The 23,026-nt window shown below is 34.5% G+C and overlaps 1 protein-coding gene across 4 annotated transcripts in view; it reads left to right on the forward strand.

Annotated features, from left to right (window-relative positions):
* AK9 (adenylate kinase 9) overlaps positions 1-23,026 on the forward strand; it is a 118,200-nt gene that overhangs the window by 36,327 nt on the left and 58,847 nt on the right. Inside the window, exons 13-19 of one of the 4 annotated variants that reach the window (XM_082475089.1) lie at positions 904-1,048; positions 9,443-9,520; positions 11,458-11,541; positions 13,009-13,157; positions 17,058-17,214; positions 18,047-18,161; positions 21,335-21,411. In XM_082475089.1, the coding sequence (XP_082331215.1) occupies positions 904-1,048; positions 9,443-9,520; positions 11,458-11,541; positions 13,009-13,157; positions 17,058-17,214; positions 18,047-18,161; positions 21,335-21,411 (805 nt within the window). Of the gene's footprint in view, positions 1-903; positions 1,049-2,606; positions 7,756-9,442; positions 9,521-11,457; positions 11,542-13,008; positions 13,158-17,057; positions 17,215-18,046; positions 18,162-21,334; positions 21,412-23,026 lie in introns of those variants that run through there. The other 3 variants (XM_082475090.1, XM_082475091.1, XM_082475092.1) reach the window with 3 other exon arrangements.

Here is a 23,026-nt window from a genome sequence, read left to right on the forward strand (position 1 = left end):
ACAAAACCAAGTGTTGGTGATGAGGTGGAATAACTGCAATTTTCATACTTTGCCGCTAGGACTATAAAATAGTTTTAACCACTCTGGAAACAGTTTAGTGGTTTATTATAAAGTCAAACATATACTTAATCATATGACCCAGTAATTCTACTCCTCAGCACTTATGCAAGAGATGTGAAAACATAATGTCCACGAAAAGACTTTCTCACAAATGTTCACTGGTACTTTATTTATAATAGCCAAAACTGGAAACAACCCAAATGTCCATGATGAATGGATTAAAAACTATGGTGTATTCATACAATGATACTACTCAAAAATAAAAAGGAATAAATTACTGAGATATACAGTTACACGGATGAATCTCAAAAACATTATGCTAAGGTAGAAAAGCTTGGAAAAGATTATATACTGTATGGTTCTATTTATATGAAATTCTAGAAAAGGCAAAACTATAGTGACAGAAAACAAAGTGATTGCCAGGGGCCAGGAACTGACTATAAAGGAGGATGAGGGAACTTTCTGGGGTGATATAAATGTTCTATATTTTGAATGTGGTCATTGTCATGTATATATTTGTAAAAACTCATCAAACTCTATACTTAAAATGGGTGCCTTTTATTGTATGTAGATTATACATAAAATGTTGATTTTAAAAATATACATCTAATTTGAATGTATATTACATTAGCATACATATATAAATATATATTTATATATATATTGAATTTCTGTGAAAGCAAGTACTCAAAAATCACTGAATTCTGAGAATAACATACCTCAAGCAGCATTAAGATTTTTGAGATGGATAGGTATAGCTATAGAAATAGATGTAGATGAACAGTGTGCTTAATATTCAGAGTAACTTGTGCTTATGTTGGTTTTCTCAAATATTCTTTGCAGGTAGTTGACTACAATAAAATTGTTCAACCACGTTTTGATAAAGCCCTTGAAACGCTAACCAGAAATACTATAGCTGAGGCCACTGAAGCAGCCATTAAAGCTGTAAAAGAGCAGCTTCTCTCAGAACTACAAGCTAAAAAACAAGGTGAACTATCTTTTTAAAATGTGTGTTTTAAGCTTAGGTCAACAGTTAAGCTTGACTACCTGAAGGCAAGAACTTGGTTTGCTTGTCTTGATATCCCTGGCACCTTGCACATTGCATTGCAGCCTCTTAATAAGTGGTTGAAGAAATGAATATACATAAACCTGAATCTTACACAGAGAAAAAGATTTCAATTCTGGATGTCTAAGGAAAGGAATCAGAGTTTCCAAATTTAGATTTCTTTACTTTAATAGATCTGCTTGCTGGGCAGAGACTGAGCAGAATTTGCACCTTTATTTACACCAGTTGTGATGACAACACTTCACCTGACTCGTGGAGTTTGTGTTGTTGCTGCTGTTGCTGCTGTTGCTGTTGTTTTAGGCTTGTGTGTCAGCCTTGATTGTAATTAAATATTTCTATTTGGGGAATATTAATTTCAAATCCAAAAGTTATAAAACAGTGAAACCGGAAGAAGACTTGGTGATCCATTAACACAATTCCATAACTTTACAGATAAGGAAACAGAGGCACAGGAGGTTAAATGGCTTCCTGATATATTCACCCAGCTGGTGGCATAGCTGAGACTTGAACCCTCGTTTCCGAAGTCCCAGAGATCTTTCTCTTGACCATTCTGCCTCTTCCTGACTCTCACTCTTTATCATATTATTTTAAAATAGACACAGAGTTTTGGTCTGGGGGAGGGGGGGCGAGTTTCTAGTTTTCTCCAGGAAAAATGAGAGTTTTCATTTCTTGGCTACTTTTGAAAATTTATTGATTGGCTTTGGTAGAATTTATATCTAGAGTTGGCATCCACGTAACTAGTCACATTAGAATACATGAAAGTAGTTTAATCTAAACATCTCTTCTTAATGGAATACTCTCAGTGCAGCAGTTCCTGTACACTTTGTGGGATCTTCCTCACATTCAAAGATCTGGATCCAAAATTTGAGATTAGCTCCAGCAATTTTAGACTAGATTTAACCACCACTGTTTGGATTTCCCAGAAGCTGTGGCAGTATACTGTCATACTATAACTATCCTACTATATAATCATCCTACTATAACCATCACTGCCTCAATTTCAAGTATTCTTTTCCTAATAAAATTTTCCTCATTACGAAAGAAATAATAGCTAAATTAATTGAGCATTTACTATATGTTGAGGCTATGCTAAATGCATTACATGTATTATCCTATTTGATCCTCATAATAGACCTGTGAAGTAGGTTGTTGTTGTTGTTGTTGTTGTTGTTGTTTGAAGTGTTAGCAGAAGGATTTCTTAAATATTTATGTCTAGACTAGGGTGGCAAACCCAGTTGCCAAGAGGGACCAGGCAGGTAACATAAGTTAAGTAGCAAGTGGACAAGCTTAGTTTGCACCTTAAAAATGAAGTTATAAAATTATAACCTCACATAACCATATGGGTAAGGTAGGTATTTGTATCTCTATTTTTAGTGGATGAAGAAATTAAGGCTCAGAGGAGTTATATAATTTGACCACAGGCAGCAAGTTATGAGGATTCAAATCAGTGTCTGTATTCTTATCTCTTGTGTCTCTCAAGTGATCACAGAAACCTGGAAAAAGCACATGGAAGAAAAAGTCACTCATACTTACTCCCCAGAGATATTCACTGATAAGAATGTGTTGTATTCTTCACCCCTCTCTTTTTTCTATTCATATTTGTAATGATTAATTATGGTCCTATGGCATATACAAAGTTGCATTATCTCATTTTAAAATAATGCTTCTTTCTAATTAATATGTACTTATTGTCATAAATTTTGTGCTAGAGATCTAAATTCATTTTTTCTAAATGGTGAGGCAATTTTACAAATAACACTTATTAAATTATCCATAATTTTACTGGATGTTTGAAAGGGCAACTTTATCTTAAGTTTGTGTGTGTGTAAACTTCTGAACTTTCTGTGATTTGATCTTTATATTACAACCTTTAATGCAAAATATTATTAAAATCTTATGATGCGTTCTAAATCCAGTAATGCAAGTTCTTCCTCAAAACATTCTGTTTTAAAATTATTCCTGGGTATTCTTTCATTTATCCGTAAAGTGAGTACTTACTGGGTGCCAGGAGCTATACTAGGCTTTGGGATGCTTGTAGAATTTTGTCAAGTTTTACGGCAAATCCTAGTCGGAGGACTGTGTTAACATTATACAATAAACTGATGAGAATTCACATCTTTACTATTAAATCTTCTCATGCAGACAGATTAAATCTCCATTTTTTGGCCTAATATTTGTATCCTTCCTTAACATTTTATAACTTTCTTCATGTATTGTCAATACTTTTCTTAATAAGTTTATTTCTAGAAATTTTTTCATTTTGTTACTATTAAATGGGATTATTTTTCTATTACATTTTCCAAGTAGTTATTACCTGTATGTTGGAAAGCTGTTTGATTTTTATGTTTATTTGTAACAATCCACCTTACTAAACTTACTTCCTAGTTTTGATAGATTTTTAGTTGAGTCTCTTGAGTTTTGCAGATAGCCAATCTTATCATTTGAAAAGAAGCATAGTTTCAACTCCCTTTTTCCCAATATTTATGCTTATTTCCTTTCTTGAATAATTATGTAGGCTAGCAGTTCTAGAATGATGTTAAATGGTGGCAGTGATAGTGGGCCTCAGTAAAGGGATTCTCGTCAATGTTTCTTCATAATGTTATTAAATATTTTTATCCAGAATGGATGTTGAACATTATCAAATGCCTTCTCAGAATCTATCAAGATGATCATAAAATTTTTAATCCTTTGACCTACTGATTTGATCAATTATACTAAAATATTTTCCAACACTAAGCCATTCTTGTATTTCTGATTTTCTGAATTTCTTTTGGCTGTTAATCTAGAATTTTTTTTTATACTCATAAGTGTGATTCATTTATAGTTTTTGTGTGTGTGTGTACGTGCTCTATTTGTCAGAATTTGCTATCAGAGTTTCACTAACTTTTTATATAAACTGGGAAGCTTGCCATCACTTTCTATGCTTGAAACTATTTAAATATCAAGGAAATTACTTCTTACATGGCAGTGTTGAGCTTTTGCTAGGCAAAAACACATTTTTTGCCTAATAAATCTGCCTCTCTTGTTTCTTATTAGCCTATAAACAAGTAAGAGGGGCCAACCAGGTGCCTGAGAGATTATAAAAAACAACATCAAAAAGACCAGCGTTCAAATAACATACCATCCAAATGATCATCTAGATGATAAAGAATGAATTTATGATACGATTTCAATTTTCTTAAATTTACCAAGGCTTGATTTGTGACCCAAGATATGATCTATCCTGGAGAATGTTCCATGAGCACTTGAGAAGAAAGAGTATTATGTTGTTTTTGGATGGAATGTCCTATAAATATCAATTAAGTCCATCTGGTCTAATGTGTCATTTAAAGCTTGTGTGTCCTTATTTATTTTCATTTTGGATGATCAGTTCTTTGGTGAAAGTGGGGTGTTAAAGTCCCCTACTATTATTGTGTTACTGTCAATTTCCCCTTTTATGGCTGTTAGCACTAGATATCAATTACAGGAAAAAAACTGTAAAAAATACAAACACATGGAGGTTAAACAATACGCTACTAAATAACCAAGAGATCACTGAAGAAATCAAAGAGGAAATCAGAAAATACCTAGAAACAAATGACAATGAAAACACGACAACCCAAAACCTATGGGATGCAGCAAAAGCAGTTCTAAGAGGGAAGTTTATAGCAATACTATCCTACCTCAAGAAACAAGAACCAAGAAACATCTCAAATAAACAACCTAACCTTATACCTAAAACAATTAGAGAAAGAAGAACAAAAAAAAACCCCCAAAGTTAGCAGAAGGAAAGAAATCATAAAGATCAGATCAGAAATAAATGAAAAAGAAATGAAGGAAACAATAGCAAAGATCAATAAAACTATGGTTCTTTGAAAAGATAAACAAAATTGATGAACCATTATCCAGACTCATCAAGAAAAAAAGGGAGAACACTCAAATCAACAGAATTAGAAATGAAAAAGGAGTAGTAACAACTGACAGTGCAGAAATACAAAGGATCATGAGAGATTACTACAAGCAACTATATGCCAATAAAATGGACAACCTGGAAGAAATGGACAGATTCTTAGAAAAGCACAACCTTCTGAGACTGAACCAGGAAGAAATAGAAAATACGAACAGACCAATCACAAGCACTGAAATTGAGACTGTGATTAAAAATCTTCCAACAAACAAAAGCCCAGGACCAGATGGCTTCACAGGCGAATTCCATCAAACATTGAGAGAAGAGCTAACACCTATCCTTCTCAAATTCTTCCAAAATATAACAGAGGGAGGAACACTCCTAAACTCATTCTACAAGGCCACCATCGCCCTGATACTGAAACCAGACAAAGATGTCACAAAAAAAGAAACTACAGGCCAGTATCACTGATGAACATAGATGCAAAAATCCTCAACAAAATACTAGCAAACAGAAATACAACAGCACATTAAAAGGATCATACACCACGATTAAGTGGGGTTTATCCCAGGAATGCAAGGATTCTTGATTATACGCAAATCAATCAATGTGATACACCATATTAACAAATTGAAGGATAAAAACCATATGATCATCTCAATAGTTGCAGAAAAAGCTTTCAACAAAATTCAACACCCATTTATTTTAAAACCCCTCCAGAAAGTGGGCATAGAGGGAACCTACCTCACCATAATAAAGGCCATATATGACAAACCCACAGCCAACATCATTCTCAGTGGTGAAAAACTGAAAGCATTTCCTCTAAGATCAGGAGCAAGACAAGGGTGCCCACTCTCACCACTGTTATTCAACATTGTTCTGGAAGTTTTAGCCACAGCAATCAGAGAATTAAAAAAATAAAAGGAATCCAAATCAGAAAAGAAGAAGTAAACCTGTCACTGTTTGCAGATGACATGATACTATACGTAGAGAATCCTAAAGGTGCTACCAGAAAAATACTAGAGCTAATCAATGAATCTGGTAAAGTAGCAGGATACAAAATTAATGCACAAGAATCTCTTGCATTCCTATACACTAATGACGAAAAATCTGAAAGAGAAATTAAGGAAACACTCCCATTTACCACTGCAACAAAAAGAATAAAATACCTAGGAATAAACCTACCCAAAGAGGCAAAAGATATATGTATGCAGAAAACTATAAGACACTGATGAAGGAAATTAAAGATGATACAAACAGATGGAGAGATATACCATGTTCGTGGATTGGAAGAATCAACATTTTGAAAATGACTATACTACCCAAAGCCATCTACAGATTCAATGCAATCCCTATCAAACTACCAATGGCATTTTTCACAGAAGTAGAACAAAAAATTTCACAATTTGTATGGAAACACAAAAGACCCCAAATAGCCAAAGCAATCTTGAGAAAGAAAAACAGAACTGGAGGAATCAGACTCCCTGACTTCAGACTATACTACAAAGCTGCAGTAATCAAGACAGTATGGTACTGGCACAAAAACAGAACTATAGATCAATGGAACAGGATAGAAAGCCCAGAGATAAACCCACGCACATACGGTCACCTTATTTTTGATAAAGGGGGCAAGAATATACAGGGGAGAAAAGACAGACTCTTCAATAAGTGGTGCTGGGAAAACTGGATAGTTACATGTAAAAGAATGAAAATAGAACACTTCCTAACACCGTACACAAAAATAAACTGAAAATGGATTAAAGACCTAAATGTGAGGCCAGACACTATCAAACTCTTAGAGGAAAACATAGGCAGAACACTCTATGACATAAATCACAGCAAGATCCTTTTTGACCCACCTCCTAGAGAAATGGAAATAAAAACAAAAATAAACAAATGGGACCAAATGAAACTTAAAAGCTTTTGCACAACAAAAGACACCATAAACAAGATGAAAAGACAACCCTCAGAATGGGAGAAAATATTTGCAAACGAAGCAACTGACAAAGGATTAATCTCCAAAATATACAAATAGCTCATGCAGCTCAATATCAACAAAACAAACAACCCAATCCAAAAGTGGGCAGAAGACCTAAATAGACATTTCTCCAAAGAAGATATACAGATTGCCAACAAACACATGAAAGGATGCTCAACATCACTAATGATTAGAGAAATGCAAATCAAAACCACAGTGAGGCATCACCACACCAGTCAGAATGGCCATCATCAAAAAATCTACAAACGATAAATGCTGGAGAGGGTGTGGAGCAAGGGAACCCTCTTGCACTGTTGGCAGGAATGTAAATTGGTACAGCCACTATGGAGAACAGTATGGAGGTTCCTTAAAAAACTAAAAATAGAACTACCATATGACCCAGCAATCCCACTACCGGGCATATACCCTGAGAAAACCATAGTTCAAAAAGAGTCATGTTCCACAATGTTCACTGCAGCTCTATTTACAATAGCCAGGACATGGAAGCACCCTAAGTGTCCATTGACAGATGAATGGATAAAGAAGATGTGGCACATATATACAATGGAGTATTACTCAGCCATAAAAAGAAATGAAATTGAGGTGGATAGACCTATAGTCTGTCATACAGAGTGAAATAAGTCAGAAAGAGAAAAACAAATACCGTGTGTTAACACATATATATGGAATCTAAAAAAAAAAAAAAAAAAAAAGGTTCTGATGAACCTAGAGGCAGGACAGGAATAAAGACGCAGACGTAGAGAATGGACTTGAGGACACGGGGAGGGGGAAGGGTAAGCTGGGACGAAGTGAGAGAGTGGCATGGACATACATACACTACCAAATGTAAAATAGATAGCTAGTGGGAAGCAGCCGCATAGCACAGGGAGATCAGCTCAGTGCTTTGTGTCCACCTAGAGGGGTCGGATAGGGAGTGTGAGAGGGAGATGCAAGAGGGAGGAGATATGGGGATATATGTATACGTATAGCTGATTCACTTTGTTATACAGCAGCAACTAACACAACATTGTAAAGTAATTATACTCCAATAAAGATGTTAAAAAGAATGAATTTATGTATTTATCATATTATCTTCAAAATTAAGACCAAAATTATAAACAAATACTCTTGGAAAACTCACCAACTAAAGCCTGAGAAGTATTGACCCAGACTACTAAGATGGCTTGTTACTCAATCTGTTTGAGCCTGTATAAAATGCATTTATTAATTCATTCAAAAATGAATTCTTTAATTCATTCAAAAGCACTTGAGTACCTTCTTGTGTTAGACATGATTGTAGACACTGAGCAACAGAGGTGAACAAGACACTTGAAGCTCCTGTCCTTGAGGTGGTTACATTTTAATGGGCGGTAGAGGGGGGAAAAGTAAACAGATAGAAAGAATATATAACACAGTAATCGGGCAGGTGGTGATTGTGGTAGGGGCGCTGGAGTGTTAAGATAACCAGGGAAGACATCTCTGAAGAGGGAACATTTAACTGAAACCTGGATGGAGAGAGGAAGCAGGGCTTCTGGAAGATGAACAGTGTTCTATAATGTTTCTCAGAGTCTGTAGTGATTCCTTTCACATCAAATTGTGGCATGAAATCACAGATTTTACATCTTTCCACAAATTGCCTTTTCTCACTGGAATATAGAAATAGATGATATCTCTCATATGCTGCAAACCTAAGTCTCTTTTCAAATTCACTAATTATTCCAAATCTGACAATAAGGTTAACCCTTTTTAACATTTAAAAAATTGGAATATTTTTGCTAGGGGTTTTACTCCAATATATATATATTCTTTGAATTTCTGAATTTTATTTTATATATTTTTTTATACAACACGTTCTTATTAGTTATCCATTTTATACATATTAGTGTATATATGTCAATCCCAATCTCCCAATTCATCACACACTCCAATATATTTTTAAGAAATTTTGTCAGTGGAGAATATTGAGGTTTTTTAACACAGAAAATTATATAATAATACAGAGGATGGCAGCTAATATGGAGCAGGCTTCCTGTGTGCCAAGCCTTTTCTAAGTTCATTGTTTACAGCCATTATCTCAGTTAATGTTGCAGCGATGTTTTCAGTTTAATTATCCTCCTTTTGCCCAGTAGAAGTTTAGACAAGGAGATCAAATGATTCACCAAAGCCACACTGACTGAGTCATAACTCACACGCCCAAGGCTGTCTACCTACCCCCAGCTACCTTTTGCTAACACAGCCAATTACTATCTTTCAACCCAGTCAACTTCAAAAGACCCTCAAAGAGAATTTGAAAGGAAGGAAAATGAGTTCCCAACTGATGCATATAAAAGCTCAGAAGAGTTGCATCTGTCATTTGATGAAGATGATAAAGAAAATGTTGCTAATATTATTAGCCAAATCTTTCCTAATATAAACAGATTAGCTGATAAAGCATATTATTCTTTCACTGCAGTGTTCACTCTTGAATCCCAAAGAGAAAGCTCTTTAGAGGACAACGAAGAAGCCAAAATGAAGTCAGATGATAAAGACGGTAACAAAATGAGCTGCTAATGCCATGCTTGTGGATCTTATTCCCATTTATTCCATATTTTATCATGTTTATATTGAAGCTTAAAATTACCCACCCCCCTCCCTCAAATTGGAAACTTCAGGAGAAAAAGAGTTAGCTTCTCTCTTACAGATTTAAACTGAGCAGCTGTAGAACAGAAATAGATTTACCAGAATGAAGAAGAAAATAGAACCCAACAAGTCTAATACAGTTAGAACGCCCCCCAAATTTTTTTGTATGTTTCCAGACGTGACACAATCATTATCATACAATAATAAATTTTCTTAAAAGCTCTCTGCTTCCTTTAATGGGTTGGAATCAGAGCATCATAAACCCAAAGTTGTAGCTATGAAATGTTATCATTTAGTGCTATTTACCCTTATAAAACTTTTCCATTTATATAATCAAGAGCATACAATGTAAACTATTTTTATTTTTTATTCATGTTACATTTAATTATATAATTTCATTAGAAAATACTTTAACCCTCATTTAAAATTACTGCACAATTTCCCTATTTATAGGTAATAGTTTTAACTAGTTCATTACATCGAAAACTTAAATTATTTTTTTGCTACTAATACAAATAATGATCCAGTGAATTTTTTTCCAATGAATTTTCTACATGAAGTTTTGTCTGCATGTTGACATAAGTGGAGTCACTAGTTTGATGAGTATGAAGCTACAGACAGAGTCAAATTGCTTTGCATAAAATTGTTCCAAATTATGTTCCCGTCAGGAATATACAAACTACATATTATAGTTTCCTCGGTATTTTCTCTTTTTAAATATTATTTGACTATTTCTGAAGTTTAGTATTTTAATACTGTGTTAGCCATTTATATTTCTTCTTTTCTGAGGTGACTATTTTTGTCTTTTGCCCATTTTTCTAAATTGTATCAGTTATATGGTTCCTATATAAATTTTCTATATTACTCACTTATTTTTCATATTTTTTTTCCAAATTGGGTGGTTTGTCTTTTAAATCAGCTTGCTGTTTTTGAAGTAGAGGAATTTTTCACATTTTCATAGTCAAATCATTACTTTCCCTTTGTTGATTTCTTCCATTTACTTTCAGGCTTAAAAAGTCTTCCTCTCAACCGGAGATTTAATATATATACTTATATTCTTTTTTTTATTGGTCTGACCTTTTTGTATTTAATTTTTAATTGCATATATAATTTATTGTGTTATATAATGTAGGGCTGATCTTTTCTATTTGGTTTCTCCTCCTGATTCAGATAGCTGTGTCTTTGCCTTGTGTTTATTTCAAGCTGAGTAGGAATTGAACTGGGCACTGTCAGAAACTTATATATGACACTTCTCCTCCCCCAGCATGCATGCGCACACACACACTTAACAAAAGACCCAGAAATTAAAATTTTGGCCAAGTGGCATCTGGGAACCCCATCTCTGCTGCTGCAGAGTTCCCAGCACCAATACATACACAAAGAGAGCCCCTCCCTTGTATTATCTGTTCCCTCTTTGGGGGAAGCTGTCCAAGGTAGAAGCAGTCATCAGTGCCTCTACCCACTGCTGGAGGGATGCCAATGCTGCCAGTGTACCCTGGTAAAAGGCACCCTTTCTCCCCCCTATGTCTGAGATAAGCACAGCCTTTACCTCCTGGAGCCAAGAGTCTGTTAGTTACCTCAGGAAGGGAAAATTTGATTTTTTTTCAATTTACATCCACTGGCATTATATGAAACTGAAATTACTCTTGGTTTTGTCATAAGTTAAGTCATTATCTTTATTTTCTACTGCTGATAGTTTACCTATTTGATTATTATGGTTGTTATTTTAATTTTTTAAGAAATTGGGAACATGAGTCCTGGGTCCCTGGGCCCGTACCACAATCTTTTTTGGGATTCACCTACACTTTAAATACTGTTCTTTACATGTTAACAGCGTTTTATTCACAGATGAAAAAGAAACAAGTGAAACGCCTACACTTCAAAGAAGTCAACAAGACTCTAGTCAAGATCTAATGTTGGATTCAAAAAAAGGTAAATTAATATTTGTGTAATTTGGTTTTCTTAGACTGTGGATCTAAAAATCACAAATAGTTCCTTTAGAATTTTGAAGGAGTAACGTGTGTGTGGTTTTTTTAAAAAAAGTATTATTAATATCCACTTACTCTATCTTAAAGGCTACTATAATATGAACAGTTAGACATGCAGAAACACAGAAAAAAGAACATGTGATATATTGTTTTTGTGAACAAGAATATTGAGAAGATAGGAGATCTATCTTTTCTGCCATTCCTGGCATGTGGCTACTGTAATAATTCACAAGATGGCTGCTAGCGTGCCAGCCATCATATCAGTGTGCAGGAAAAGGGAAAAGGCAAGGGACAAAAAATTGGCATTCCATCCAGCTGAGTTATTCCTCTTTAAATAGAAAACAAGAAGACTCACCGCCTCCCCTCCCCAAATTTTTCTTGCATCTTATCTACCAGCCATCCAAACTATAAGGGAAGTTAGGAGATGTAGTGTTTTTAGCTAGGCACATTGCTGACCCTAACAAAATCAGGGTTCTGTTACTAAGGAAAAGGAGACCAGATATTGGGTAGACCACTAGCATCTTCTGGCACATTTAGTATCTTTGCCTGGCTATTTCTGCCTCCCCATGTCCTCTTTCCCTGGCTATCAGAAGATCTTGGGTTCTTGCCTCTTCCACTCTGGCTCTCCAGAAACTGCTGGCTCTCTCTATCCCTGAGGACAGACTTCTCACTTCACGACAAGGAGGGCAGCAGGCAGCTGCTCTTCAAAGGTCCTTTGGGGTTTTTCTGGGCAAGGATCATTTGGGCTCTGGCAGGAGACCCTGATGGATAGAGCCTTGGGGCAGCTCAGGAGGCACTATTGGAAAGGTAGAGGTAGAGTAGTCAGGTGGAGCTGCCAATCTCATGTCCCATTAGAGGAGTGGATGAATGTTTACATCATGTTGCAGCCTGTGAGCCAGCTCAGCTGTGTAAGGAAACATTCAGCACACAATGAGACAAGAATCAAGTCTAACGCTTCAAAAACCGGCCTATGCCACCCTTTCTTCCATCCCCTCCAACTTGCCTACCTCCTGTCCTCTTATTGTCCCATTTAGTTTCATGCTTATAATTGGAAGTACTTATTTTGTTTTCTGACTCATTCCCTAGATGCCCAAGTTTTAGCTTGACCCCTGGAAGCCTTTGGTTCCTACGTCTTCTCCCTGGCTTCCTGAGTTTTGACTCCTGCCTGACATGACTTTTTTCATGCCTCATTCACTTTCATTCTGATGCACTGGCTTTAAGCCACTGCTCTGTTATTTTGTGATTCCTGACTTATTTCCTGTCTAGTCTATTTCTCCCTTTTTCTGGCATGTGCTGCAGGAACACGAAGAGTACGTCCTTGGGTTAGGTATTTACAATCATGTTCTATTGCAAATAGCATTGTTTACTAAAATTATTAATGGCATTAATTTATTGATTTATTTTACTTTAGATGTAATAGAATATGTGATAGAAGAGGTAACTGCAGATCATCCAGAAGTTCTTTCCATAATAAAGGAGACGGTAAAAATGGCAAAGGACATGAACTTTGAACAGCCACATGAAAAAATTGCTGAAATCTTAGACGAAGTTCTCCAAGAGGTAAGAAATCCAGGCCCTTTATTTTTATCATTGATTTCACAGTAACTGAGAAAATGTTAACCTAGTATATGTACAATTATTTTAGAATCCTGTATGACAGTGTTGAAATCTGTAGCCTTCAAATTCATGTGCATTTTACAGTCAACATTGTTATGTGTAATATACCCCAGTGAACAGTTGCTTATGAATTTTCAATAATTATCAACAAATGTGCAATATAATTTCATAGCTTTGACGTTTATTCTTCATTAACTTTTATTGTCTTTAATTCAGTCCAGTTGGTTAAAAGATAGTTTATATGAAGCAAGTACCAAAGTTACTTTTTCATCTATGAGCCGGTTATTTGTAAACCAAGACAGATTTTGCTCCCTAGCTAAGTAATTTCATCCAACCACCTTGAACATGTTCATGGGGGATATGGATGGACACACCACAGATTTTCCAGTCTAAAGGGAAAATAAAGCCTCAGGTACTATGTCCTATCCATATCAAATCAGAAGGCTTGTAAAGACCATATGGATCTGTTTTGTACAGAGTGCTTGGGTAAGCATTCAGAGCAAAAGTTAAAGAGAACAAATCAGTTTTGGTCGTTCAATGAACTTATGTATTTCTCTGTAATTTGAAAATGATGTAATTTAAAATCATGAGAAGAAAAAAAAAATGTTCTCTGAGAGTATAGAACCACTCTGTAACACACTGGGTGAAATCCTTGAGCCCCAGGCTATACCCAAGGCAAGTTGTTATTCCCCTCTGAGCTTCCCAAAGAGATCTTTCAACTTCTCTATCTCTTCAGGTTGTTCTGTCATCAATTTATTTCTTCAGAAACATTCTGAATACCTACTGTGCTAGAGCCTGGGGACACAAAGATGAATTAAACATAGCTCTTTCCGTTAAGGAGCTATCAGTCAGGTAGGGAAGGCTGACATAGAATCCAATAATTAACTATCATGTGCTAAGTGGTAACTAGATATGTACAAGGTATAGGAATGTCACGAAGGTCAAGGCTATTATCTCGTCCTGGGAGGTGAGACAGAGCATCCCAAAGGAGGAGACATCCAAGTCAGGGATGTCTTTAGCACTGTGAACATCCCATCCTTGCCCTTCACTGATAATTTGCTCCATTCTTTCCAGAGTTTATTCTGGAGGATACAAATCTACAGGGAGTACTACTAAAACACTTCTGATGTAGGAATATGAGTAGTGTCAATAGATGGTAAACTGTGAGTCTGGGATTGTGGGGGAGTTTAAATCACGTGAGATTTTAACATCAAAGCTCATATCAAATTGTCTTTTTCAAGAGAACAGAGACCAATGCAGGACACTGTTCTACCTGTCATCAGTTTCCATGATCTCTGAGTAGGAAACCTATTTTTAAAAAGTAGGTCATTACTAATTTCTTATATGTAAAGACAAAATCTTATTAAGGTATCTTTCTCAAATTAGTTTATAGATTTGATGCAATTATAATAAAAATGTCAATGTATTTTGGAAACTGACAAATGTCTCTAAGATTTATTTGGGAGAACCAATAGTTGAGACTTGGTAAGAACAGTCTGGCAAAGTATAACAGAGAGAGACTTACTCTACAAACTAGTAAAATGTGATGTTACAGTGGTTTATAAGCCTGATAATCATACAAGAACTAACAGAGCCACAGAGCAGGCACAGATACAGACCTCAGTATAGATAAAAACTGAGTGTATACTAAGGTTTACATCACAACCCAAAAGGAAAGGAAGAATTATTTAATAGTGTTGATAAAATTAACTGGTAGGAAAAAAACAATTTAGATTCTCAGCTTATATCAAAATTAATTCCATATTAATTGTTAAATGTAAAAATGGCATGTTTTTACCTAGAAGAAAGTGTAGTGATATTGAAATGATCTTAGAATGGTCAAGTACTCTAGGCGCAAATGCCATGGAAGAACTCTTAGAGCAAAATCTCAATGAAGATGCTACTTAACAATGATTCCCTTTCCTTAAAAAATACACCATGAAAATCAAAATTTTAAAGCAAACATCAAACTGGGGAAAGTATTTATAATAAATATGACCCATTAATTCCTCATTATAAAGGTTTCTTACAAATCAAGGAAAATATAATACCAACGTAAAAAACAAAGACGTAAACAGATTATTTCATCAAAGAAGAAATACAAATGGTTAACTGAAAAATTTTAATGTTCAAGTGTCAATAAAAATATGAAAAAAAGAGAGGCAATTTCTTATCTGTCAAATTGGCAAAGATTTTTTAAAACTTATAACAATCCATACTAGTGAGGCTGTAATGATATAGTCACATAGGAGTGAAAATTGTTATAGGCATTATGGAAGCAACATGACAATGTATATAAAAAGCCTTTAAAATGTTCATTCCTTTATTCTTTTTGACCTAAAAACACTTTTTATAGGAATCTAACCTAAAGAAATATATACTTAGACAAAGATTTATATATGCAGATGTCCATCGTATCATCACAATGTTATAATAAAATTATGTTATATAAATGTTTAACATTAAGAGGATGATTAAACAAATTAGGGTTTATTCATTTGACTAAATACTATGAAGCCATTAAATTTTTTTCAAAAAAATTGAATGAGATAGGGAAACTATAAATTATATGTTGATGTTGTTTTAATTTTCATATCTTTGAAACTTAGTAAAATTTTTTATTAACCATTTATAATTTTTCCAGTTTTACTGATATATAATTGACATATAAGATTGTATTAGTTTAAAATGTGCAACATAATGATTTGATATATGTATATATTGCAAAATGATTACTACAATAAGTTTAGTTAACATGGTCACCTCACATAGTTACATTTGTGTGTGTGTGTGTGTGTGTGTGTGTGTGTGTGGTGAAAACTTTTAAGATCTACTCTCTTAGCAACTTTCAGATATACACTACAATATTATTAACTATAGTCACCACGCTGTACATTACATGCCTAGGATTTATCTATCTTATAACTGGATGTTTGTACCTTTTGACCACCTTCACCCATTTCCCCACCTCCAGCCCTGTCTCTGGCAATCACCAATCTGTTCTCTGTTTCTATGAATTTGGTTTTTCTAGATTCCACAAATAAGTGAGAGCATGTAGTATATGTCTTTCTCTAACTTATTTCACTTATACTTCTTCATTATAGCTTTTTTTCCCCCAATTCTCTTATGTGAAACATTTCAAAGTGTTAAAATTCTTTTTTTCAAAATACTCTTCATTCAGATGGAAATTCAAAAGGCAGGTAATCTTAAATTCTGCATAGGCCAGAGGATTACACCAGTCTTCTTGAGATTTCTTCCCCTTTGACTTCTAATATTCTGTGATTTCCTGATGGCCCACAAACTTGTTTAAAACCTTCAGAATTGGTATATTCATAGATCCACATCTAATTTCCATACTTGTGTTGAAGTTATCATTATTGGGTGACAGGTAGAAGCCTTTCACATTGAAGGCTGAAAAGCAAAAGGGAAGTGAAGAGCATTGTCACTAAAAAAGGCAAACTGGGCTAGGACCTTGCTACTCAAAGAGTGGACCAAGGACCATTGTCACCTGAGAGCATGTTAGAAATACAGACTCTTGGGCCTTACCCTAGACCTTCTGAATCAGGATTTGGATTCTGTAATACTGAATAACATATAGTAAGCATGTATTGTTATATTTATTTAAGAAAGGCTTTTGCTTCCTGTTCTTAACTTTTAAAACTTATAGCTTTATTGCTTTAAAATTAAGTTTCTCTTTTAAAATTAAGTGGCTCTTTTTATTTCCTTCTGAAAGTCAGAAAAACTCAAAGGATACTTGATTAAGGTCCACAAAAATAATATATCAAGGTAGCATCCTTTACTTGGGTAGATATGATGGTAATTTCAGTTTGCTGTTTTTCACAGGTAGCTGAAGAAAACAAGAATAGGTTTTATGGTGCCCCAAAATATGGAGGATGGATACTGGACAACTACCCTATTATGAAAGAACTGTGGATGGTCTTAGTCGACAAAGGAATTCTACCCGATTTAGTCATCTGTTTATCAGACACAGAAAACAATGGTTGGTAAATATTTATCATGTCAATTTAAAGTGAAGTTTTTATTGCTGATAATATTTTTAGTTAAAATATAAAATGAAAAACACTCCACCTTCCCTATGTACAAATACCACACCAGTGGTCCCTTCATGACCTAGAGATACACAGAAGGAGGCATTCATCCACTGAGTAGGTGGCCACAGATAGTGTGGGATCACCTGATGTTCCAGCAGGCCCTTACAATTATTCTTTGGAGCTGAGAATCTAACACCCCATCCCAGTCAGCATTGTAACTTGTAAATGAAAAATATATGAGGCTGAGGGCAAAACTATATTTTAGTCCTTCTTCACCTTAAATGGGAAATACTAAGTACATAAAGATAGCAGAACTAAATTTTAATTATTCTGTCACTTTGTATAAAGCTATAGTAATCAAAACAGTATGGTACCACCAGACCACCAGAAAAACAGACACATAGTCCATTGGAACAGAACAGAGAGCCCAGAAGTAAACTCACACATATACGGTCAACTAATCTTTGATGAGGGGGCGAAGAATATTCTGTCATTTTGCCTCTTAAGGAAATACATTTGAAAAGAGAATTTCCATGGGGAGAATATATTATACTACCTCTTTTTATGTTTTAGTTATTTATGACATGCCCATATACACCTTTTAAAAAGGATTTAAGATGGTCTCTTAAAGAATCTGGGCTCTATTTAAATAAATGCTTAAAGGAAAATATACTTGGATATAGACAGAAATAATCTTTTCATTGTTAATTTCCAAAAATATATCTCACTATATTTTATAGAGCTTCAAAATTAACATTGTTCTCTTTATCTGTATTTCAGGAAAATATTTATTTAATAGACTGTATTTAGAGAATAAACAAGAAATTGACTCTAAGATTTTAGAAAGGTTATTGGATGAACTACTAAAGAAAAGAAAAGAGGAAGAAGCAGCAAGGTAAAATCTGCCTGGCACAATAAACTGGGTTAATTAACCTCTTATAGCTATTAAATATGTACTTACAATTTATATTTATGAAATGTCTTTAGCATCAAAATGGTGGCCTACTAACTAGATCCAGTTCTAATTCTAAGAAAAACAGTAATTTCACAAATACTTCCATAATCTCTAAAGTACAGAGTTGTGGCTGTTTTCACAGCCCCAAATCAGACATTCTAAACCAAATATCTACTTTCCAAAGACACTGTAAAAAAATGAGCACAGGGAAGATATTTTTTTCTACCATGTTTATCTGTGACTTAAATATTATAATTTTGCTAACTAGGATCCACAAATGAAAGAAATAATATAATAAAAAGTGAAAATACACTTGTGTGGTATGACTAAAATCCAAAGCCTAAGTTCTACATAAGGAAAGAACAAGACTACTTATTTATAATTGACAGGTTCAACATCAAGAGCTTATTCTCTAATCTGGGTGCAATGAAGAACATTTCAAAATGTGGACACACTTCCATCTGTTCATGGCTGGGGTCAAGACTAAACTTTAACTATCAAGTTCTTCAGACTGGAAAATAAAGTATAAAAAGAAAGAGTGACTTAATGTGCTAATTGTTCTTCCTTGCTGAAACAAGCTCTTTAGACACTAAAATTTTTAATTTGTCCACTGAGATTCCTACTTCTCCAAGCGTTAAAGCCTGAGACATTCAAAAACTAAATTTCTTTTTATTAACCCATTAAACCTCCCACTATTAATGATGGCACCTATAGGAGCTTTCTCAAATGTTATTTCCTTTTCCCCTTCAGATATTAGCAATTTGTGCTGGGATTTAGGAGAGCTCTTTAAACTCTAGGAATTATGGAGCTGGGAGGTGGGTATTTGTTAGGGGCCGGGGGATAACTGATAACTGTGTGTCAGAGGATTTCGTTATTTGATGTTCATTGTTCACCTAAATTGGCCGTTCCTTTATGAACTTAACACAAAAATAAATAAAGTATAATTTAGATTAGTTAATAAAATTGTTTGTAAAATTGACTAAAAGTATTAAGACAATAATTACAAACTTATTACATTTACTTTTAGCTTTTAAAAGTTCTGTTACAAATGGAACTACAATTTGCTAGGATTTAAGGGATTACCTAATTTTTTTCCAGTGTATGAGAAATAGTCAAATATTTAAGAACATATGAAGCTATCGACAAAACAGTAAAACGAAGTTCATGTGATTTCTAGGCTGAAGGTTTGCTACATTTTAAGTAGATAATTTAAAATACATTTAATCTATAGGTTTTTTTTTAAAGGAAAAAGACATCTCCACTGTCTCCCAACTCTTAACTTTCACCTCCCTCTTACCGTATGGAATTTTCCGAGCTATCTCTATAATCAATTTTTACTTCTTTTGATTCTAAATTTTTATGTCTTTATAAACTTCTTAATGGCAAGGACTTGCCCAGGTTGAAGCAGACTTTTCTCCATTTCTCTATGTTGCTTTTTTCTCATATACTGCAGAAAATGAAATTTAAAACAGTTTTTTTAAAAAAATGGTCAGAGATGCATTTAAAGGCCTTGCAACTTGGTTGGAAAAGAGATAAGATTAACAGGATTTAGAATTACATCTTTGGCCATATATCTACAGACATGCTGATTCTAGATTTTCCAACATCAGTTTCCAAATGTGTGAGTCAAATGCAGAATAATTTCTGTTATCACCATTTGTCTTTGTGTATCCAAGTAGTATATAGAAGTAGCTAGAAACTGGCAGCAAAATTCTTCCTCCTTCTTGTCAGGTCTTAGATTCTTAGCAGCAGCATACAGTACCCAGGTTTTGGAAGAGGAAAGTCTCACAAAAGAGCGCCCTACCTGACTAAGTAAGTAGAAGGATTGCCAGTTCACACACAACAAAGTAGGGAAGGCATGCAGAAACAATGTTCAGTAGTCTCAGAAGTCTGGGGCATGAACAAAGAGAACTCGAATTACACCAAGACCTCAGTCTGGATCACAGACTGTATCTAGAATACAGTGAGAGAACACCCCCTATTAACAAGAAACACACTTGTTGGGAGGAGAGGTGTGGTAATATCTTTGAAGAGAATATATTAAAGATTTTCAAAGAAAGGGGAAAAAGAACACACAAAAAAGCACTGAATATGAGAGAATGACCAACCTATAGAACGGTCTGAAGAAGACTGCCCCAGAGTGGGCTGCTGAGATGAATGGACTCTACTCCACTTAACTGGTCCCCTGTTGGTGAATACTTGATACAGTTTTTTTGGTATTATTTTTAAAGATGCAATCAACATTCTTATACATGCTTCTTTTGCAATAGTATGCCAGTACTTGAGGGCTAAATTCCTAGATACAGAATTTCTAGGTCAAAGGTATGCATGTTTTAATTTTTAATAAATATTGTCTTTCTCCATCATTTTACTAACTTTCCTTATACCTGTCTTCATCATTAAGGCAGGTTTAGTCCTTGAACCCTAATGAAAAACAGATTCCCTCCAGATATTTGTTTCCCTATCCCAAGTCTCTTTAAATTTCATCATTACTATATTAAAAAGAAAATAAATCAGAAAATAATTTTTCTGGTTACAAAGGTAAATTTACAAATTTTCTACTTATTCATATGGAAAATTTTTTAAAGCGCAAAAAATGTGAAATAAAATTTAAAACTCTCAGAATGCCACCATCCAGAGATAATTACTGTTAACAGTTTGATTCATTTTATTCTTGTCTTTTAATCATCATTTATATACATCTTAAATACAAAAGTAAATTTGTATTATACATAGTTTTATATTATACCTTTTTTCATTTAACTCTATGTTGTGAACACCTCTCATTTAATCAGAGGGAAAATGATACAAATTATCCCAGCTTGGAGTTAGACAATCCTTTTTTAATTTTTCCAGGTTTCCTAATTAATAGCCAAAGTTTTTAAAATACAATATTTCAACTATTCTTACCAAAAAAAAAAAAACCCCAAATTTCTGAAAACTAACTAGCCTCAGTATGAGTAAATTAAACATTTACATTATAAAGTAAAAAGTATAATGAATATTATAAATGACCTACTCTTTAGTTTTACCATTATAAGGCTTAAATTCTATAATATTGTGAGATATCTGAATTTCCAAAGATAACTAAATTTTGGACCTTTTCATTTCAGAAAAGCCAAAGAAGAGACATTGAGAATAGAAGAAGAAAATGAAAAGCTATTGGAAGCTATGAATGCGAAAGCAAAAGGCAAACATAAGATTATATGGTTAATAATATGCCATTTGATTTTGTATTGTGACTGCCAACAGCTGCAGTATTTCCAGTGAATTATAGACAGGGTGACCATATTTCCCAATTTGCCCATGAGAGTCCAGGTTCATGCCCAGGCTCCTGAAGTATTTGTTTGACCCCCCTCTCATTCTCATAGTGTTCCAATTTGGATAATAAATTATATGGTCACAGCAGTACTGGATTCATAGGAAAAGGAATCCTGACACAGATACCTACTCATCCACCCTGTAAGAGGGGTACACAGTAGGACAGCATGTGCAGCATGTCTTAAAAGGGTTGCGCTAGTCACAGGTGACATGGCTGTTGGAATTACTTCTATTAAAAGGATCCTGTAGGAGTTGAGAAAACAGCTAAACTCTTACTATACCCATTGTCTTTATACTTAAACTTTCATCTCCATTATAGAAGAACTTACTCTAAAAATTTCTTTTAAGACTGGAGTTTTAAACCTGGGGATAAAATTCAGACGTCTGTGAATTTGAATGGGGAAATAATTATAACTTTATTTTTTACTAATCCTTAACTGAAATTTAGTATTTTACTCACCTAATAATTAATATGGGCTACAAACCACAATAGTATTAACAGTACCTTGACTTTGTCACCAATAGAAACAAAGATATTTTCATATCCCATTCCAGTTTCAGATGTCTTGTTTATGCGTGTCACTATTCCAAAATTACAGTAGTTATTCAACCAGTTGCTAGTTCTTGTTATTTAATGCATTTGCAAAGATGCACACATTTCCTATACCACAAAAATTTTTTTGATATCTTGATAACTGATTCAGTATAATTGGCTTCTTATGTATTTTATTTTATGAGATTGAAAGCATTATTCTAAGAAGGGATCCATAAGTTTCACCGGACTGCCAAAGCCGTCCGTAGCTCAAAAGAGTGAAGAAAGTCTGTTTCAGTGTTCCATTGCTGTGCAGCCAGCCACCCCCAAACTGTAAAACAACCACTATCTTTATTCTGCACACAATTCTGTGGGTCAGGACTTCTGGCCGTGCTTCTGTCTGCTCCCGGAGGACCTTGGTTCTGGCTTTGAGTGTTCACCTTGGAAGGGGCTCCGCCAGCCCCTGTCAAGCCTTCAGATTGACCTCTGCAGCTCTAACTGACATATTCACTGTGACTTCATGAGAAATCCAGAGCCAGAACCACCAACTAAGCCACTCCCAAATTCCTGACCCCAGTAATTGCGAGGGCAATATGTGATTATTTTATTTTAACCACTAATTTTGGGGGTAATTTATTATGAACCAATAGATAACTAATACAACATACACATGACGCAATAGATAACTAATACAACATACACTTAATCAAAAATCACAAACAGTACAAGGATCTTAGAACACTTTTCAGTTCATTCCTGACTCACATGGAACACAGATTATCCAGTAGGGTTCTAGAAAAAAGTTTTCAAACTTTTTACATTTTTCAGCATCATTATATAAATTCATTTTATATATACACTTTATAATGTACCAATTGTGGATAAGAACACAACTTACAGATAACCAAATATATGCGTGTTGCAGGTATATGATAAGTTTTTTTTTTTACTA

The sequence above is a fragment of the Balaenoptera physalus genome (assembly GCF_965194825.1).
Source record: "Balaenoptera physalus genome assembly, chromosome: 9".
Classification (NCBI taxonomy): domain Eukaryota; kingdom Metazoa; phylum Chordata; class Mammalia; order Artiodactyla; family Balaenopteridae; genus Balaenoptera; species Balaenoptera physalus.